The 20084-nt window shown below is 40.4% G+C and overlaps 1 protein-coding gene across 2 annotated transcripts in view; it reads right to left on the reverse strand.

Moving 5' to 3' along the window:
• XPO5 (exportin 5) overlaps positions 1-20084 on the reverse strand; it is a 50680-nt gene that overhangs the window by 18170 nt on the left and 12426 nt on the right. For both annotated transcript variants that reach the window (XM_034991183.1, XM_034991181.1), the window contains 12 exons: positions 19796-19895; positions 18502-18585; positions 17657-17782; positions 15944-16034; positions 14413-14541; positions 12959-13077; positions 9014-9169; positions 7611-7652; positions 7192-7281; positions 6252-6451; positions 5598-5697; positions 4573-4754 (listed from right to left, as the gene is read on the reverse strand). In XM_034991183.1, coding sequence (XP_034847074.1) covers positions 4573-4754; positions 5598-5697; positions 6252-6451; positions 7192-7281; positions 7611-7652; positions 9014-9169; positions 12959-13077; positions 14413-14541; positions 15944-16034; positions 17657-17782; positions 18502-18585; positions 19796-19895 — 1419 coding nt within the window. The remainder of the gene's footprint in view (positions 1-4572; positions 4755-5597; positions 5698-6251; positions 6452-7191; positions 7282-7610; positions 7653-9013; positions 9170-12958; positions 13078-14412; positions 14542-15943; positions 16035-17656; positions 17783-18501; positions 18586-19795; positions 19896-20084) is intronic.

The raw sequence follows: 20084 nt of genomic DNA on the forward strand, positions 1-20084 counted from the left end.
TCTTTTCCAATTTGGACGCCTTTATTTCTTTTTCTTGCCTTAATTATCCCTCTGGGACTTGCAATACACAATGTCGAATAGCAGTGGAATTGGGCATCTTGTGTTTTTGTTTTTTAAAGATTTTATTTATTTATTTATTTGACAGAGAGAGACATAGCAAGAGAGCGAACACAAGCAGGGGGAGTGGGAGAGGGAGAAGCAGGCTTCCCGCCGAGCAGGGAGCCCGATGCGGGAGTCAATCCCAGGACCCTGGGATCATGACCTGAGCTGAAGGCAGACGCTTAGTGACTGAGCCTCCCAGGCGCCCTGGAATTGGGCATCCTTGTCATGTTACTAATGGTAGGGGGAAAGCTCTCCATCTTTCACCCCTGAGTAGGATATAAGCTATGGATTTATCATAAGAATCATTTTTCATGTTGAGCAAATTCCCTTCTACTCATAGCTTGCTAAAAGTGTTTTTATCATCAAAGGGTGTTTAATTTAGATTTTTGTCAAATGCCTTTTCTGTGTCAATTAAGATGATCAGGTGGGTTTTTTCCTTTGTTCTAATTATTAATATGGTGTATTACACTAGTTTACTTTCATGTGCTGAAGTACTCTTACATCCCTGGGCTAAATCCCACTTGTCATGGTGTATAATCTCTTAATCATGCTGTTGGATTCAGTTTGCTCCTATTTTGTGAGGCCATCCAAAACTCTGCCTTAGCCTTTACCTACACTGCTGTGTGGAGGCCAAGAATTGGTAAAAGGACCCACTTACTTTGAAAAACTGCAATTTGCCATCTATTTTTAGTTTCTTTTTTTGACAGAGAGAGAGAGCACCTGTGCACAAGCAGGGGGTAGGGCAGAGGCAGAGGGAGAAGCAGACTCCCCGCTGAGCAGGGAGCCCAATGTGGGACTTGAGCCACACTTGAGCCACCCAGGCGCCCCTGCCATCTTTTTAGTTTCTAATTTAAGTCTTTCTTGGTGGTTTGGGAAGATGGCTAATACTATGAAATGATCTCTGATAAAATCAGTTCTTACTGAGAAGAAATTCAGTCTTAAATCTGACAGGGAGCAGACAAGCTGTTTCTTTATCCTTTAATTAAGTGTGATTGTGACCTCAAGATATAATTTAATGAATTTAAAAAACAGGTATTGTTAACACATCAAACATCCCTGACACTACAACAGAATCTTGTATTCCTTCTGGGCTCCCCTCTCCTCCTGCTCAAGAAGATGATGGTACCCTGGGGCTCTTTCTCTAACTCACAAGCAGTGGCAGGAGGACTCAGAGTATACATTGTTTCAGTATCTCTGATTTCTACTCAGGAGCTTGTAGCAGGGACATCCACAACTACTAATGTTTAGGCTCCTAAAATATCACCTTTCCTGACACACCTGCAAGGCAGGGTTCTGTGCTTCCACATTAAGAGAAAACTAGTTATTGCTCGGCAAAGAAAAAGACAACCAGGTAATAAAAGTTCCAAGTTTTACATGGTCTGTACCTATGTGAAATATTCTCAGTAATAACAGCTGAGTATAATCACTATGCTAAACCAGAGTTCACACATATAAGATTTCAATAAAATATATAGAGGACATACAGATACAATGTAACAAACTTCAAATTAACAGAAAAGCTGTTATCATTCTAAACAGACGATGATGACAATGCACCTCTTGAGAACCCGAGTTCTGCTCCCCACATCTGTCCTCCATCTGACCCCCTAGGAACATTATCCAACAGAAATATAATATAGGCCACATAAGCCAATTAAAATTTTCTAGTCAGGGGTGCCTGGATGGCTCAGTCGGTAAAGCGTCTGCCTTCAGCTCAGGTCATGATCCCAGGGTCCTGGGATTGAGCCCCTGCGTCTGGTTCCCTGCTCGGCGGGGAGTCCACTTCTCTGCCCCTCCCCCTGCTCCTGTGTGAGTGCACGTGCGTGCGTTTGCGTACTCTCTCTCTCAAATAAATAAAATCTTTTAAAAAATAAATAAAATAGGGGCGCCTGGGTGGCTCAGTCGTTAAGCGTCTGCCTTCGGCTCAGGTCATGATCCCAGGGTCCTGGGATCGAGCCCTACATCGGGCTCCCTGCTCCGCAGGAAGCCTGCTTCTCCTTCTCCCACTCCCCCTGCTTGTGTTCCCTCTCTCGCTCTCTCTCTCTGTGTCAAATAAATAAATAAAATCTTTAAAAAAATAAAAAAAAATAAAAAATAAAAAATAAATAAAATAAATAAAATCTTCTAGCCAGCCAAGCTTAAAAAAACAAAAACAGGTTATATTAATTCTATTTAACCCAATGCAGCAAAACAAACAAAAAAACCCAAAAAACTTCAACATCAATATAAAAATTATTAACAAGGTATTTTATATTCCTTTTGTGTACTAAGTTTTTGAAATCTGATTGTATTTGACACTTACAGCTTATCTCATTTCAAACTAGTCACATTTCAAGTGCTTGATAGCCAGACACATGTGGCTTGTTAGTTATCAGACTATCTGTCAAGGAGTTAAAACTCACAGCTCCAATACCCAACTGCTGGGAATGTAAATTAGTACACCACTTTAGAAAACTATTTGGTTCTATCTGTAAAACGGAAAATATGCATACCTCATGAACCAGGAATTCTACTCTTACATGTAGGATTCTATTCCAACCCAAAAGAAATTATGCATGCTCCAAAAGACATTTACAAGAATGCTAACAGCACCATGGCTGCACTATCTGTAACAATAAAATGCTGGAAACTATTGAAAAGTCCACCAATTCTTTTTTTTTTTTTTAATTTTTTTTTAAAGATTTTATTTATTTATTTGACAGAGACACAGATCTTCCTTAGATCTATTTGTGCCCTTACATTATCCTTCAAGATAAAAGTTACTATAAAAACAAGACAAGACTCTAATAGCTCCAGACATACATTATTCAAAGAATCAAACTGCTCCATAACTGTGGTGAACATTTTTCAAAATATCTTCTGATTGACTTCGGGATTTTCCAAAACACTGAACTCTTAGAAAAGTAACAAGATGGCAACCATATATTCTTGTGGTTTCGCCCAACCAGGAATGAACTTTCTTTCCGGGTCTGGGTTCCCACCACATGGACTCTGGCCACAAGCCTAAAAAGATAGTATGTTGCTACCTGATTCCATCACTTTCACTTTTCTCTAAGCTACAGAAGAACCTTCTGGTTTTAAAAACATCAATATGGAAGCAAAAATTTTCTTGACTTAATATTTACTACCCTCTCAATATGCAAACCATACTTCTTTATTGAAATGTCTTTCTTCCTTTTGAAATCAGAACAAAATAAGGCCCTTTTCCACAGATCCCCAATGACCACTCTTTCAGACACTCCAGCTCTGCAGTTTGGTCAACCTTAACTTAAACCCTTGGATTCTTAAGCTGATGATCTAGGGAGTCTGCTTCTAGTACAGTGTCCCAGGGACATGAGTAATTTGGTTCGCCCAGTTGAGATGCTGCTCTTCCACCCTGGGTAAGAGGCCAAAACCCACTGGAACAGAGCTCTAACCTGTAACTCAGAAATACTGAGAGCTTAAGAATCAAGGGGCACCTGGGTGGCTCAGTCAGTTAAGTGCCTGCCTTCGGCCCAGGTCATGATCCCAGGGTCCCGGGAAGAAGTCTCGAGTTGGGCTCCCTGCTCTGCGGGGAGGCTGCTTCTCCCTCTCCTTCTGCCCCTTCCCCTGCTCGCTCACTCTCAAAATAAATGAATAAAATCTTTAAAAAAATTAAATAAATGAAATAAAAAAGAATCAAACCTTGCTTTGGCCAGTTAAGAACTGAATTCTAGCCACTGCCTACTCTTCTCTGTAGCGTGTCCCTGAATCATCAAACACCTCAGGTAACGAACAAGCGTAGGCCTGGCCCACTTCCACTTGAATACATTAGTTCATGTGATTTTTAACAGTGACTCTGAACCTTTAATGTAAGCACAAACCACGTGGAGATCTTGTTAAAAATGCAGATTCTGACCTAGTATGTCTGGGGTGGGGTCCCGACTCTGCATTTCAAACAAGCTCTTAGGTGATTGCTGCTGCTGGTCTGAGGACTCAGCTTTGAGAATTAAAGACCTAGGAAACGGAGGTGGAACACGTATCATGCCTTCCTTGGGCATGATCAGCCACTGCATGTTTGGTCCACTGGCGGGTAGAGTTGTTATTGATAACTTCAGATGAGCTCATCTGAATATCAGAGAAGCACCACTAAGAAAGCAACTGTCCTGCTCCCAATGAACAACTCCTTTAGTGGCAAAAATTTGGACAAATAAAACCTAAAGTAAAAAGTAGGGATAAAGTATAAGGAAGTAGGAGAGGAACACAGAGAAGAGGCTCCAAATGAGAAAAGCCATTTGGGGATCAGCCGTCATGTGTTCACTTGGAATGCAAGACTTAACGCGAGTGAGGACTACTGTTATTTTTAAAAAAAGGGACCCCAGTCGAGAAAGAAAGAAGAACTAATCCCTCATTTACTAACCACTGTGACCTGAAGAAATATCAACAGATTACACTTTTGAGATTCTTAAGGTAAAAAAAATAAAACAACAGAAAACCATTATTTCAACTCACCTTATAAGGGCAAGCAAATTGTCAAGAAGTTTCAGAATCTGTTCTGTGCAGGGGTTACGGAAGATTGGATTTCCACTGGGCGTATAACCCACCACGAATCCCCCAGCTTTGGCTTCTTCTAGGTCAGTGGGCCAGCAAGTTCGTTTCACAACACCCAGAATGCTATATACACAAAAGCTCATCTACAGAAAAACGTAGAACAAAAGGTAAACATAAAGAGGAAGAAAAATCAAAAGTGTTATTACACATATGCAAGGTTATAGCAAATGTGATACCACAGGCCAGAGAGAAGGAAAGGACCCCACCCCATCCTGTTCCTTCTTTTAGGGTCAGTCTAAGAGGGGTCCTTTCATTGCCATCTTCTGCATCAGTGGTAGGCTCTTTAAGTTTCCTTTACATGAAGCTGTCCTTCCAAGGGCTGCAGTGACCCTCTTGCAGGATCCCAAGGAAAAGGTGGCCTGGATGCTGCTTCACAACCAAGTGCTTAGACCGCCAACATTTCGTCTTGTTTTTGGCTGACCTTGGACCCTCCAGCCTGTCTTGACACCTCTTGCCATAATCCTCACTCATGGTACTCTCAACCAACCTACTACTTGCCAGGTTAATTAATAAGACTTCTGCCATACTGGAGCCAGGAAGAATGCTTATTTGAATAGCACAGAACTGAAGAATCTCAGGTTTACAAGTTAGACCACCTTTAGGACACTACATGCCAGACAGCAGTGGCAGGAAGGACGCACACTGCTGACCCAATTCCTCATTATACCTTCAGTGTTCAGAGCTATTTGGGGATCCTTAAAGCCAAAATAATGACTTCAAAGAAAAGACCATCTGCTCTGCTGTGGGAACTAACTCAAGAATTCAAAACTAAAGAAAAGGAAGGAGAAACTTAGGGAAGTGGAGACTCCCAGATTTCTCATGCACGCAGGAAAAACATAAATCTGTAAGAGACTCTACAAATGGTTAACACCCTACTCCTACCTGCGGCCACAGCAGCGCCCCACTCCCAGGAGAGGCTTACTCACTCGTGCGCGGTTTAGACCACAGGGATCCTCCGGGCCTGGGTCACAGCTCTTCCGATCGGCGCCCACATAGGCAATAAAAGCATCAACATCTGACAGCACTCTGAAGGTTGGAGTGGGAAAGACGAGTCATACCATGATTCGAAGCACAGACGGGTTTCTTCCACAAAAGCTAAAAGCTATGATTATTTGGCCCCAAAGAGCACTTGTTACGGCTGAGAGGAATTTAATCCTACTGCCTGCTGTCATGTGAAGGCTGAAACTTCTCTCCCCACTTCTGAAATGTCATTAGCAAAAAGGATGCAGGCTTGAGAATGCTACATGGGCACAGTGAGTGTGTGACGCCTACTTCGCGTGGCCCCTGCTGGCCGTGCTCATGTGTCTACGCGGGCCGGCACTACAGTACAGACACTGCAAGCGCTCTGCGGCCTCCCAACCGTACTGCCCACCTCTACTCACTTCTTCCCTCTCCCTACACCTCGGAACTCAAGATGACAGTCTCAGCGATTAGACTAAAAGACTGCTTTTGGAGAACTTCAGAGGTCACGATGGGGCCGTCACACCTTGACATCCTTACACTGCCACCCGGGGCAGCTCTTCAAATGCAGAAGGGGTGCTCCAGTGCAGTGAGGGTCTGGGGCAAAGGCTCTCCTCTACCTGTGCATGTCTTCAGAAAGCCAGATGCTGGCCACTGGTGCCATCAGCTCCTCTAGGAACACCTTCTGACGCTCGTAGTTCTTGAACTGGTTGCTAATGAGAACCAGGGCTTCCATGAGGGCACACTTCTCCATTTGTGTCAAGAGTAACTCATTGGAGAGGAGTTGTTTCACATGGTTATAAAGCATGTCAAAATTGGGCTGCAGATTACAAAGAAAAAAACCCAAAGGTGGTGAAGGTCTGATTTTTAAGGAGAGGTGGGTCACTCAAGGAAGGTGGAGAGAGAATCAAGGCATTCCTAGGAAGGTCAGGCCTATAAGACTGTCACTTAAGTCATTTAGTTAGAATGTTGTTCTTTTGCCTAAACAAGTAAGGCAATTTAGGCAGAAGGTGGTTCTTGTCTCGGGTGTTTGGGTAACTGTACTGTCCCATGCTACAACTGTGAAAACAACAGGTCTTTTTTTCTATTTCAGTTTTATAGTATATTCACAGACAAAGATTCGTTTGTTTATATATGTTAGGAGACACGTAACTGCTGTGTATTCAGAGAAGAAATTTTTGACTAACTTCTAATCTGGAATAGTGCTAAATTTCCTATAGAAACCTCCAAAAAAGGTTGGGATTTGCATCTGGCTTCTCTCAAGATTAGGCACACCATTTGGCAGTAAACATCACATAGGAAAGATGTGTATACTGACAGGAAAAACTTGGTCATCTACATGGAAAAGAACTACTCATTTCGAAGGAATATATTTGCATTTTTAATTCCACTACTAAGTAGGAGAGGAAGAAGGCATCAACTCAAGAATGCTTATTTGAAGTAAAGCTATAGTTCCTAGTTTTCTATTTATGTGAGGTATAATTAGGGCTGGATTTACAGAGGAATGTAACTAAACTTGACAGGTCTCAGTGGCTACCTGGTTTGAGGCCAGCAGCTTACCAGTACGAGCTGGGGGTAGTCACGACAAGTCTTGATGATGGAGGAACAAGCGTGTCTCCTCACATTCCTCACTGCCCGGGTTCTGGGGGCCTGGGAAGACATAGTCAACAAACCTGGAGCCACTTTTAATAAAATTTACAGATGCTGCATAGAACACATAAAATACTTCCTTCAGAGGCAAATTCACAATTTTCACAATGTGGGAGTTTAATGGAGTGACACTTATAGTCACCATGAATCCACATGTTCACTGTTTTCGCCTTAGAATATCTCTGGTACAAAACACTGTATCATGTGACCATCTCCTGCCTTTACTAACCCCTTTTACCTATAAAAAAAAAAATCTAGACTTAGGTGTTAGGCATTCATACTTTTGCTCTCCAAAAGTTAGGATTTGTTGGTTGATTTAATGGTCTTACCTTACTTTCTTCAACAGTTTCAAAAGTGACAGATGAAAATAGCTAAGGGTAAGAAAGAAAAAGTCACTCATCAGGACCAAATGCATAAAATGCTTTTAAATAGTAGCTTGCATCAAGTTTCCAATAAAATCTCGAAAATAACAAAAGGGTTTTCAATTGGTGTTACGAAGTTTCAGATGCTCATTTTCTCAGAGAACTCTACAAGAGGCTTGAGATTCACAACTTTACCATCAAATATTTTACAAAGGCGGAGGTCACAGAATCCCCAAACAATCCAAGCCATCAGCCGAACACTCAGCCATCGTGATACCCTCTCTGATTCCACTGTGTCACTTCTCACAGACTTTTTTACCTAATACAGCATGACTACTGCGCTAGTCACCAGGATAGAATTATACTCTAACAAAGGTCTAATCAAGAAACCCAACGGACAGACGCCTGGGTGGCTCAGTTGGTTAAGCGTCTGCCTTCAGCTCAGGTCATGATCTCAGGTCATGAGCCCCTCGTTGAGCTCCCTGCTAAGTCTGCTTCTCCCTCCCTCTGCCCCTCCCCCCATGCACTCTTTCTCTCATAAATAAAATCTTAAAAAAAAAAAAAAGAAAGAAACCCAATAGATATTCCCCAGTTCTTAAAGAATTCCTGTTGCAACAAATGAGTCTACCTTTTTGAAGTTCTACTGACCTTTGTAACACAACATTTTCTCATTTCTCTGGCTATATCTTTATTCTTCTTTGGAGAATTCTCATTCTTTGCCCGCCCCCCCCATGATGATAATCCCCAGGGTTCCCTGCTTGAACCACATGTCCAACTCTACATACACATCACCCTCTTTCCTAGGGCTTCACCTCTGCTCTAGGCACTTCTATGATGATGCCACCTTAATATTGTAATTTTCCAGACTCTAGACCTTTAACCTCAAATAGCCAATTTATTATGAAGCATCTTCTCGTAGATATTCTACATACACTTCAAATGTAGTATTCCCAAACTGAACTCCTCCCTCCTTCCTCATTCTTACCAATTCCATTATTTTCATTCAGGTAGTTCTCTACTATTCACCTAAACTGGAAACCCAAAAATGATCCACACTAACCATTCCTTTTACAAATCCCCTTCGAATAAACTGAGAGCACATTGATACCCTCTTTAGGTATTCTTTTCCACTTCTCAGGATACTCGTCTATTAATTATAATGCCACATGGGTACAACAACTGTTTATGTAATTTTATTTCCAAACAGAACGCCTGTAGGGTAAGGAAGGATAATAATCCACTCTAAGTACTGAATAGTTGATGAATGAATAAATGACTGTTTAACAGCTTGTCTCAAAGACTCTCAAAAACAATCACAAAAAATAATTAGTTCAAAAATACCCAAAGTTTACAAAGGAGATGGAATTTACCTTAGAGAAGACCTGGGGCAGGAACTCTGGTCTGTAGGTGACAAATGGAAAGAGTGCTGAGACATTAGTGAGGACACAGGACAGGATGAGAGGATCCTTGGTGTCAAAGTTCAGGACCATTTGCAACAGCTCTATTCCATCATTAACAGGAACTGCCTATAATACAGACAATGAAAAAGGATGTTGACATGGCTGATGAGCACTTTCGGTAAAATTTCCTTTAGGATTTGGTTTATAAATATGCAATACGGTTGCCACATATGGTTTTATATACTGCTTTTTAACCTGAAAATTCCAAGCCCCTTACCCCATGTTATTAAAACTTTTCCTAAATGATGCTACCATGTGCCATCTTAAGGATGTAGCTCTTCCTACTACTAGAAATTGAGAATGTTACTAGTTCTTTACCTATTACCAATAGTGCTAATACATCTTTGCAAAAATTTTTTGGCTACATTTTCCATTATTTCATTTGAGGTAGAGACTTTTGGGGACAGCAACAGCTGGAATTACTGAATCAAAAGGTATGAATATTTCTAAGTCAAATTGTTTTTCTTCTTTACAGGCTATATCAATTGATTCTCTGTCCACCAATATATGCCCTTCTTACCATGTTCTCAGCAGCAATTTTGAGTTTATTCCCTAAAATCTTTGCAGTAAGTTAAATAATGAGTTTATTTAAATTTGCATTTCTTCAATTACTAATGAGGACTGAATTTTTTCGTATTTATTAACTTTAATTATTATTTAGTTATTTATTACTTTAGTTTCTCTTCTCTATATAAATCTCATCTTTTGTCTCTTTCTCCACTAGATTCTAGTGTTTTAATTAATTTACATATAAAGAAAAAAAACTTATTGTGAAACATTCCAGACCTTTAGAAAGGTGTAAGCAATACTTTAACTCTCCATGCGACCACTTTGAGATGTACAATGTTACCAACAGAGTGGTTGCTTTGTGTACGTACCCTCCTCTTCAGACCTAGAGGTGGCCACTATCCTGAATTTGGTGCTCACGATTTCAAGGACTCCATCATTTCTGTATACTTCTGCCACATATGTACATATTCCTGGTTACACAGAATTGTGTATGTTTACTTTTGTAGCTTGCTGTTTGGGGTCACCATCATGCTTATGAGACTCATACTTATTCATAGTATATCCTAGTTCCCTTTCACTGCTCTATAAACATATTATCATTTATTCTGTACAATCTACGGAGGGTTATTAAGGTTTTCATTGGCTCAAATGAATGAATGTTGGTTGCTCAGTGCTGCAATATGCAGGGGTTTCTTCAGAGTACAGACTTAGAAGTGAAGTTGCTGGGTTATAAGGCTAGGCATCTTCAACTAGATGTCGTCAAATTAGTCTCCCAAGTTGTGATGTCAATTGTACTCAAAAAGCACTGTTTAGAAAATACAAGTTTTTATAGTAAGAATATTAATCCCATCATATTTATTGCAAATATTGTTCCAAGTTTGCCTTTCAAAGTTTATTTTATGATATGTTTTTTAAAAAAGTAGTTAAACCCATTCACTTTTTTGTGATTACTTCCATTATTTTTCGACCCAGGGACCTTTCCTCAAACAGTTAATTTTCCCTAATGCTATTTATTAAATGATCCAATCCTTCTTGATTTCTTTGGGATGCTTATATATGCTCCAGGTTGTTTCTGGGCTATTTTGTCCCAGTGAGCTGCATCTAATGTCAGTACCACACTGCCTATAAAATATCGTACCTTCGTATCTTGCTATCTGCGGCAAATCAATCCTCGTCTTCTTCAAAATGTGATTTTTCCCCCCCTCCAAAGTTATTCCCTATATTAATCCATTGTTAAAGTAAGTCTTCTGGAAATATAAGCTAGCAGCTCAGCTAATGCCACTACAAATGAGAGGAATGACTTTTCAAAAAACTCTTAGTGGGCGCCTAGGTGGCTCAGTCGGTTAAGTGTCTGACTTCAGCGCAGGTCATGATCTCAGGGCTGGGATCGAGCTCCATGTTGGGCTCCCAGCTCATTGGGGACTCTGCTTGTCCCTCTGCCCCTCCCCCAACTCATGCTCCCTCTCTCTCTTTCTCTCAAATAAATAAAATCTTTAGGGATGCCTGGGTGGCTCAGTCGGTTAAGTGTCTGCCTTTGGCTCAGGTCATGATCCATCCCAAGGTCCTAGGACTGAGCCCTGCCTCGGGCTTCCTGCTCAGCAGGGAGCCTGCTTCTCTCTCTCCCTGTGTGTGCCTTCTTTCTTTCTCAAATAAATAAATAACATCTTAAAAACAAAACAAAACAAAAACCTCTTTTAGCCAAAGAACCTCTTGGGTCAAACTCTTTCACAGGCTACCAGCTGAGCTGCTGACAGACCCTGGGTGAGGGTGGGGATTGAGGGTGCAGAGTGAGCAGTGTGCAAGACTGCTGGATTAGACAATGCTATGCAGAGTCAGAAACTGAGAGCAGCAAGTGGGAATGTGACAGGCTGAGTTCTGTCACTTGCACACTCCTGGGACATATAAAGTGTTACAGCTTCCTTAACAAGTGGTGAATAATTTCATCATATATACATTCACCAAAAACTCACTTCTATTCATTAGGAACGCTTCATTCTGACCTATTTAATTTTGGTGAAGAAAAATGGTTTGAGAGTCAGAGGTTTACTTTAAGTCACTAACAGAAGCCTAAATACTACAATCTAGGATTCTCCTGAGGAAAAAAGAATTTTGTTCTACTATTTTTCTCCCACCAATTATTCTGACTCCTACTCAGTTTCTAATTGTTACCTTTGCTTTGTCTCCAGCCCACATCTTTCTCTTATATACAATCCAAACTTTTTGTACTTTCTGACTAACTAATATTTTGCATTTTGACCAAATACCATCATATTCAAGGACATATCATACAATCCAGCCTACAACCAACTAGGCACCTCCCACCCCCCGCAATACTGCCAGTCCTTTCGTACATTTTAAAGACAAACACCTGACAAACCCTGACCATTTCATTCTCTTGCTTTCCAACAGCATCATTTCCAAGTATCTGGATCTATCAAGCTAACTTAAAAAATGCCAGGAAAAGAAACCCCAGGGCCATTTCCCTTGATTCAATAAAGGGCTTTCTTGATTAGATAGTCCCACTTAAACCTGAAAAAGGGCTCATTTAGTAAAAAATGCAGGATCCAAGTAGAATTTCCTACCTAAATTTTGGAACAAACTCTGAATACCATCATTTCAAACTCAAATCAGTATACAGGCAGATGAAGTTAGCGACTCTAAGATCTAATTTGTTAATATGCCTTTTGTGAGAAAAAGCACTATATCTCACAAATAGGTCACATGAAGCATACAAAAACAAGACCACTTTATTCAGATTATTCAGGGAAGAGGACATGGATCAGCTAACATGAATACTGGGTCTATCTGCCATAAACTGAAAAGGATGCTTAATGGCAAACACCTCCAAAGATTTTCCAACTCAAGATTACCACTGCTGTCCTCCCTGCAAAAGTTGTCCTACCTGTGCTTCACTATATGAACAGGCTTATCTTATTATCTGCTTAAAATGAATATTGACCATTGTAGGCTTAGAGTCAAACCTGCAATTTGAACTTGAGTATGTTATTTAACCTCTCTGATTTTCCATTTCCTCCTCTGTGAGACGCACATCCACAGATTTTCCCATCCCTCTGTCAGTTTTAAAAAGATCAAAATCGGGGTGCCTGGGTGGCTCAGTTGGTTGGGCATCTGCCTTCGGCTCAGGTCATGATCCCAGGGTCCTGGGATTGAGCCCCATATCGGGCTCCTTGCTCAGAGGGAAGCCTGCTTCTCCCTCTCCCACTCCCCCTCTGCTTGTGTTCCCTCCTCTTGTGCTGTGTCTCTGTCAAATAAATAAATAAAATCTTAAAAAAAAAAAAAAAGATCAAAATCATTATGCAATGAGCACAGGAAACAGTTACTTACTTCTTTATCTAGTGTCCGAAACATCTGGTTGACCACACTTTCCAAAAAAAAAGTCATGGCTTCCCACTGCACGAATGAAGATGAGAAGATGGAGCAGAGGCTGCCTTCTCCAGTTCCAGCTGCAGGAGAACAGGGTTTTAAAACACAAATATAAACACACACACACACACACACAACTGCAGGATCACAGAAGATACAGAGAGACAATGCGGACTTAGTGGGGACTTAGAGATCACGTAAGTTCACAGTTGAAGAACTAGGATAATCTAATCCCTCTCAGTCTGGGGGAAAGAAAAGAACTAAAAGTAGATGAGGGGCCTATACTGCCTCCACCTCTAACAATGAGCTGTCAGAACTCCCTCTGTGAGTCCTACCTGTAAAACGATTCTGAATATTGAATGAGAATACACACGTAAGCATCAAGAAACACAGGCGATTGACAAATATCAATTAAGCTCTCTCTTCCTCTCCTTTATAACCTGTCCATGAAAATCTAAATAATTAAGATATCTGTGACCATAAAGAATCCTTTCCAAAAAAAAAACAAAACAAAACAGAAACAAAACCTGATATAAGATAACAAAATGCTACTTCATATCCAGTAGCCTCATGACAACTCCAAGTTCTAGAGAACTGTGCCACCCTTCAAGTTCGTAAGTATCAGCAAAGCACATCACTCAAACAGCAAGGCACAGGCAAAAAGATTTATGAATTACTTTTCTTCCTTCCATATAGTGCTCCCATTTACTAGCTTTACCTTGGTGCAACGTATGTGGGCCTCCACAAACATTCAAATTACCAGATACCATGGACCTTTAGAGTCAGTTATGAATACCCAAAACAAAATGTTAAATCCTATGAATGCCAAGTAACTAGTGTATCTGGTAACTGACCATAAATATGGAACCTTTCTAAAGGAGTGACTTATACCTTCTCCTGTTTTATTAAATCCTGTCACCCACAGCATGCATTAATTAATAAGACAATAGACAGATGACATGGAGTACAGAGAAGTTACCTGGCTTATGCATTTGGTACAGAAGTGTTATTTTGATTTTGTACAAAGCAGCATTTCCAAAGGCTTTGAGGTGGCTGAGTGAAAGAGAAAGTCCCTGTAGTGCTCCTATAATGCCTGACTAACAAGGCATTCTTTCTAAGTTTAGGAGTGGTTCTATGCGAGAATTTGGTAGAAAAGCTTTAAAAAGTCTAGACATGCAATTTGATAAGATGGTGCCAACAGTGAAGTAATATAATCAACAATGAGCAACTGGTTCATTCTGTTAGGAAAGAAAAATGAAGGCAAGACTGACAGGGACATGATTTTACCCTAATTTAAACAGATCATTTTCGAATGCTTATTAGCATGCTGTTCTGAAGTGTGGCTTACAAGGCTTATTTCCTATGTATATTTGATATAATACTTCACTAATGTTTAGAAATAAAAAAAACCTTACAGTTCATGGATCCAGTATCAACAGAAGTTGACAGCTGATACTTTAGCCACTCCCCAGCCATCTGGAAGCTAGTCTTAGGATCCAAACGACATGCTAACCTCATTACCTCTCCTTGTTGGGCCCGGGACGCTGCCAAGAGAAAGACATAAATCAGTACCTGGCAGATAAGAGGTACTTAGTTAATGTTCATTCATTTATCCATCCCAGGAGTAAAGTGTTCAAAGAAACTCTGTTCTGCAGATTTATGCTCTGAATGTAACACATGTTCAATAAAGATTAACGAATTCAGAAATTTTTAAAAGTAAATTATCTCTGCAAGCCGCCCTACCAGATCAATCCTATAAGAGGCAAACTAAAGGCGGTCTCCCATTTCTGTTGGAATTAATAAAAGATTAGGTTGATGCAGATGTTAACAGTGTGGCTGCTGCGGAAAACAGCCTGGCAGTTCCTCAAAACATTAAATGTGACATTACTATATGATCAAATACAGACATATACCCAAGAGAAATAAAAACATGTCTGTCCACTCAACTTGTACATAAATGGTACAGCAGCATTATTCCTTTTTTTTTTTTGAAGTAAGCTCTAGGCCCAACGAGGAGCTTGAATTCATGACTCCAAGACCAAGAGCTGTATACTCCGACTGAGCCAGCCATGCACCCCAATAGCAGCATTATTCTCAACAGCTAAGAAGTAGAAACAACTCAAATATCCAACTTATGAAATGGATGAATAAAATGTGGTACGCCCATACAATGAAATATTGGCAATAAAAAGAAAGTACTGATACATGCCACAATATGGGTGAATTTTAAAGACATAACCCTAAGTGAAAGAAGGCAGTTACAAGAGACCATATATCGTATAATCTGTTTATATGAAATGTTCAGAGTAGGTGAAATGTAGAAACAGAAAGTGGATACTGGTTTGCCTGGAGCTGGGAGGGATGAGGGGACTGGGGATGGCTGACAGGGATTCTTGGGGTCATGAAAATGTCCGCAAATTGTGGCAATAGTTGCACAACTCTGAAAATAGAAAAAACCACTGAACTGTATACTATAAATGAGTGAATGCTGTGGTAAACAAATTGTATCTCATAAAGATGTTATTTAAAAAAAAAAAAAGGAAGGGGGGGACCAGCCAGACTACAAAAAACCCAGAAAGAGTTAGGTTATCAAAATGTGGGTTTTTCCTTTTTTAGAAGACCAGCAAGGTAAGGTAGTATTTAATCCTAGGCATAAAAAAATTCAAGTGCCTTACATATAGTTACTATGCCAAAACGCCAAAGTCCAAAGGCTGCATACGTGTGCATGCATGTGTGTGCGTGTAATGCAACGCACAAGAGAGAATACTACACTTGGAATGAGCGCTGTCCCAGTACCTGCTGCAATGTGAAACTAGAGATTAAACAGGCTGCTTGTCCAGATCTTGGGCCCTTTGATATAGAACCCTAAGGGTCAGGCACCATGATTCCTAATACCAGATGCCATTCTCAGATGACTGGCAGAAATTCCAGGCTACTATCACTTACAGTTGAAGAAAGCATTGAAGTCCTCATCACTATCAAAATCAAACCGAGAGTATTCACAGCTAGGGCTGTCTGTTTTAGAAGGAAAGCCCATCTGCAAAGAGAAAGATAATTGGGGTAGGGGAAAAAAACAGACCTACCCAAAGAGGTTTAAACTCTAGGAGCTCAAGCACTTTTTAATTTAAGAAGAGTTAAGGGTTTGCATGAGATCTTCTATAAGCTTCTGGTCTACCCCAAGTCCACAGTTTTCTCCTAGTTCCAATAATTCCGAGAGTGGTAGATAAGAGAAAACTCATTTGATGTTCTCCTCCAGATTCCTCAGGGAGAATTAAGTTCTGGATTGTGTTTACGGTATCTGAGTATAAACCTGTCCCAAATGCTAATACAGCATGCAATAACCAAGAGAGAATTGAGAACGATCTGTGTCCTTCAATGCTGAACCCTGGGAATAAGCATGGAACTTTGCATGTTCCACTCAAAAAGTCCTGAAGACCATGGCAGAGAATGAGAACAGGGTGCCAAGTGCTAGGTGTATTCCTTGAGGAAATAAGAGGACCCTTATATAGGTGCCATTCTCTGATTTTTACAAATCAAGATTAAGCATCTGTCAGCTACAAGAGGCCTTAGCATATCTCAGGGAATTCACAAGCAATTCTACTGAAGTGGTGAGCAATTTGCTTCCACTTTCTGTCCTCCCTTCTCACTCACCTTCAGACCCTCACTAGACCTTCAGAAACAATCACATAGGACTTCATCTTGGAATCTTGGCTCCACCCTGCCTGCTTTTATTATTATTATTATTAGACTGAAATGCATGAGCTCCTGCACCCAAGTTCTTTTTTTTTTAAGATTTTATTTATTTATTTGACGGAGAGAGCAAGAGAGCACAAGCAGAGGGAGTAGCGGAGTGAGAAGGAGAAGCAGGCTCCCCAGTGAGCAGGGAGTCCGATGTGGGGCTGGATCCCAGGACCCTGAGATCATGACCCGAGCCGAAGGCAGATGCCTAACCACCTGAGCCACCCAGGCGCCACCCTGCCTGCTTTTAAACTGGGAAAAGCATTATCCCACTGCATGGTCATGGGTCACAGCTCTTGTTCTTCTTCCTAGCACTTAGCCCAGTACTTTGTATAGAAGTGCTCCAAAATATGAAAAAGTGTATATAATAACCAGTTTGGACTGCCTTCTTCTTGGTGAGTAAGAGAATAATATGCCTAACGATGGGATCTTGGTGACCAAAATGGGCTGTCAGTAATGCCAATCTAAGTCTTATTATGTGTATTCACCTACATTCCATGTTTTGTTTTGTTTTAAAGATTTTTATTTATTTATTTAACAGAGATAGAGAGAGAGCACAAGTAGGCAGAGCGGTAAACAGAGGGAGAGGGAGAAGCAGGGTCTCCGCCGAGCAGGGAGCCCGATGCGGGCCTCGATCCCAGGACCCTGGGATCATGACCTGAGCCGAAGGCAGCCACCCAACCGACCGAGCCACCCAGGCACCCTGTTTTGTTTTTTAAGATTTATTTGAGAGAGAATGAGCAAGTGAGCAGGGGAAGGGGCAGGAGAGACAGAATCCCAAGCAGACTCCCTGTTGAGCGCAGAGCCCAATGTGGAGCTCGATCCCACAACCCTAAGATCATGACCTGAGCCGAAATCGAGACGCTGAACTGACTAAGCCACCCAGGCATTCCATTCCACATTTTGATTCCCATTGCCTACCTTGACCAAGTTAGTCATAGAAGCACGAAGATATTTTGGTATTATTGCTAATAGCAAAGAGTCACGGGATAGGATCTCATGCCGGAAAAGGGCCCCCCAAGTCATTTGAGTTGAAGAACGTAGAAACTAAAGGGGGTGGGGGAAAAAAAAAAGAAAAACCTCAGTTTAAGGATTTGGATTTTATATAACCAAGATTATTACTTAGCTCAACAATTATCAACAATATTTTTTCATGGAAATAAATCTCTATAATACTTTGAAACTGTCCATATTGTACTCTATCAGTAATGACTGCCTATTAAGACAAACTATGGGTCAGGTGTAATTCCTGGAGTGTCAGCCGAGCTCTACCACTTTTTCTTCTTTTTTATTCTATGTAAGCTCTATGCCCAATGTAGGGCTCGAACAACCTGGAGAAAAAGAGTTGCATGCTCTACCGACTGAGCCAGCCAGGTACCCCTCTACCACTTTAAGGGCAAAAAAGGATATGGGAATCTCAGGGTGGTACTACAAGGAAAACCTGAAATGTGTGAAATTAATTTTATAACACAATCAATTAGACTTCTGCATTTAAAATGCCTTTGGTAGCAAATCACCCAGGACACACCTCATATCTGATTATCAGCAGAATATTACCTGCGGGAAAAAGCTGTTGACCTAGACGGTGCAACACTTGGCTCAGGAAGACGACTCAACAATTCTCTTAATGAAATCACACTAGAGTTATTTCCTAGGGCCTTAAGAGTCAGGATTTTAAACACTGAGCTGCTAATTATTTCAAGCCGTACTGCTTGATTTTGGTTTACCTAACTAAAATTTTCAGATGTTGCCTACATAACGTTTACCTGACTTGGATGGGTTGTGAAAGCAAGGAAAGATTCCAGGTATTTTCCAAAGTTTGCTGGTGTTTCTACATCAGAATCCACACCCTGAGGGACAAAAAGACCACTACATCAGTGACGTTGATGGGGGGTGGAAGAGGATAGTGGGAGGAGTAGGGTAACAAACACAGCTGACTCTTGAACACGGGGGCTAAGGGTCAAAAATCCACATATAACTTTTCATTCCCCCAAAACTTAACAGCCTCCTATAGACCGGAGGCCTTACTGATAATGTAAACTGATTAACACATAACACATATTTTGTATATATATTATATACTGTGTCCTTACAATAAAGGAAGCTAAAAAAAAAAAGTTATTAAGAAAATTCTAAGAAAGAAAATACATTTACAGAACTGCATGTATTTATCAAAAAATATGTGTCTAAGTGGACCCATGCAGTTCAAACCTGTGTCGTTCAAGGGTCAACTGTACAGAACTTAAACCCTCACAAATTTCAGTTTTGAAAGGACTTTATACTTCCTTGTGACCTAAGGAAGGCATCAATTCAAGGGCTAAAAAGAGGAAAGGTGCTTTACCTCCTTAATCATCATCATTAAAACTCATTCTGTAGTCAAATACTAAAATGAAAAAGAGCATTCATTTCAGAAATCACAGAAAGAAAAAATCTGTATTATTTCTTCACACCTAGTCTATTCATATCTCTGTGACCAAATCTATTAAACAACCATTTGATGGTATATATCGTATGTCTGAAGCTCTATCCTCTCTAGCCATTCAAACCACCATAAAAAGGCATAACATCAGACGCAAATGTCTGTAGCAATGTCCTATCTCTCAACTTATGAGTTATTAAATATTTCCCTAAAGACAGGTATTTCTAGGTCAATCACACTAAAGTTTTCTTTTATGATCAATAATACAATCCTTTAAATTTGGGAAAAGGGTTCTTTATTCAAACACATAATATTTCATGATCTAATAGGACTCTAAAGGGTAATGCATTCAGCAAACTGATGTTCTATAAGTACCAAAATTCACAAGAATAGTAATGTTGACTTTATGGAATAACAGATGTGGATGTTTCCTGTTAACATCAATAACTGACTTGTTAAAAGAAATTTACATCATTCAAACCCTGTTACAATAACTTAATCTATAAAATTGTATGAAATAACCTGTAGGGCAATGCTCCACAAGGCTAAAATTAATGGCATGTTCCACTCATTATACAAATATAACTTTCTAAATGCTCTGTTCAAATGGCCCTGAAACTCTCCAGAAAGTAAGTGCTCACCAGTAATGCACACAGCTGATTGCCCAGAGCACACAACACCTGACAGAGTCTCTTCAGGAAGACATAGTGTTTTTCTACCAAGCCTCCTCCATCAGCAGTCCTGTAAGATGAAAAAATACTATGATTAGTTGCATATCAAGAGAACCAAAAAGATTCCCACCAAATGGAGCTGTATGTGGTCTGTGCTTCAACATTCAAATTTCTGTTGATTATTAAAATTAAAAAACCAAAAAAACTCAAACCAAACACTGAAGGATCAATATGAGGAACAGGGTTCAATGCAATCTTA

This window comes from Mirounga leonina, unplaced genomic scaffold, assembly GCF_011800145.1.
Source record: "Mirounga leonina isolate KUSES-001 unplaced genomic scaffold, KU_Mleo_1.0 Mir_53, whole genome shotgun sequence".
In the NCBI taxonomy this organism is placed as follows: Eukaryota; Metazoa; Chordata; class Mammalia; order Carnivora; family Phocidae; genus Mirounga; species Mirounga leonina.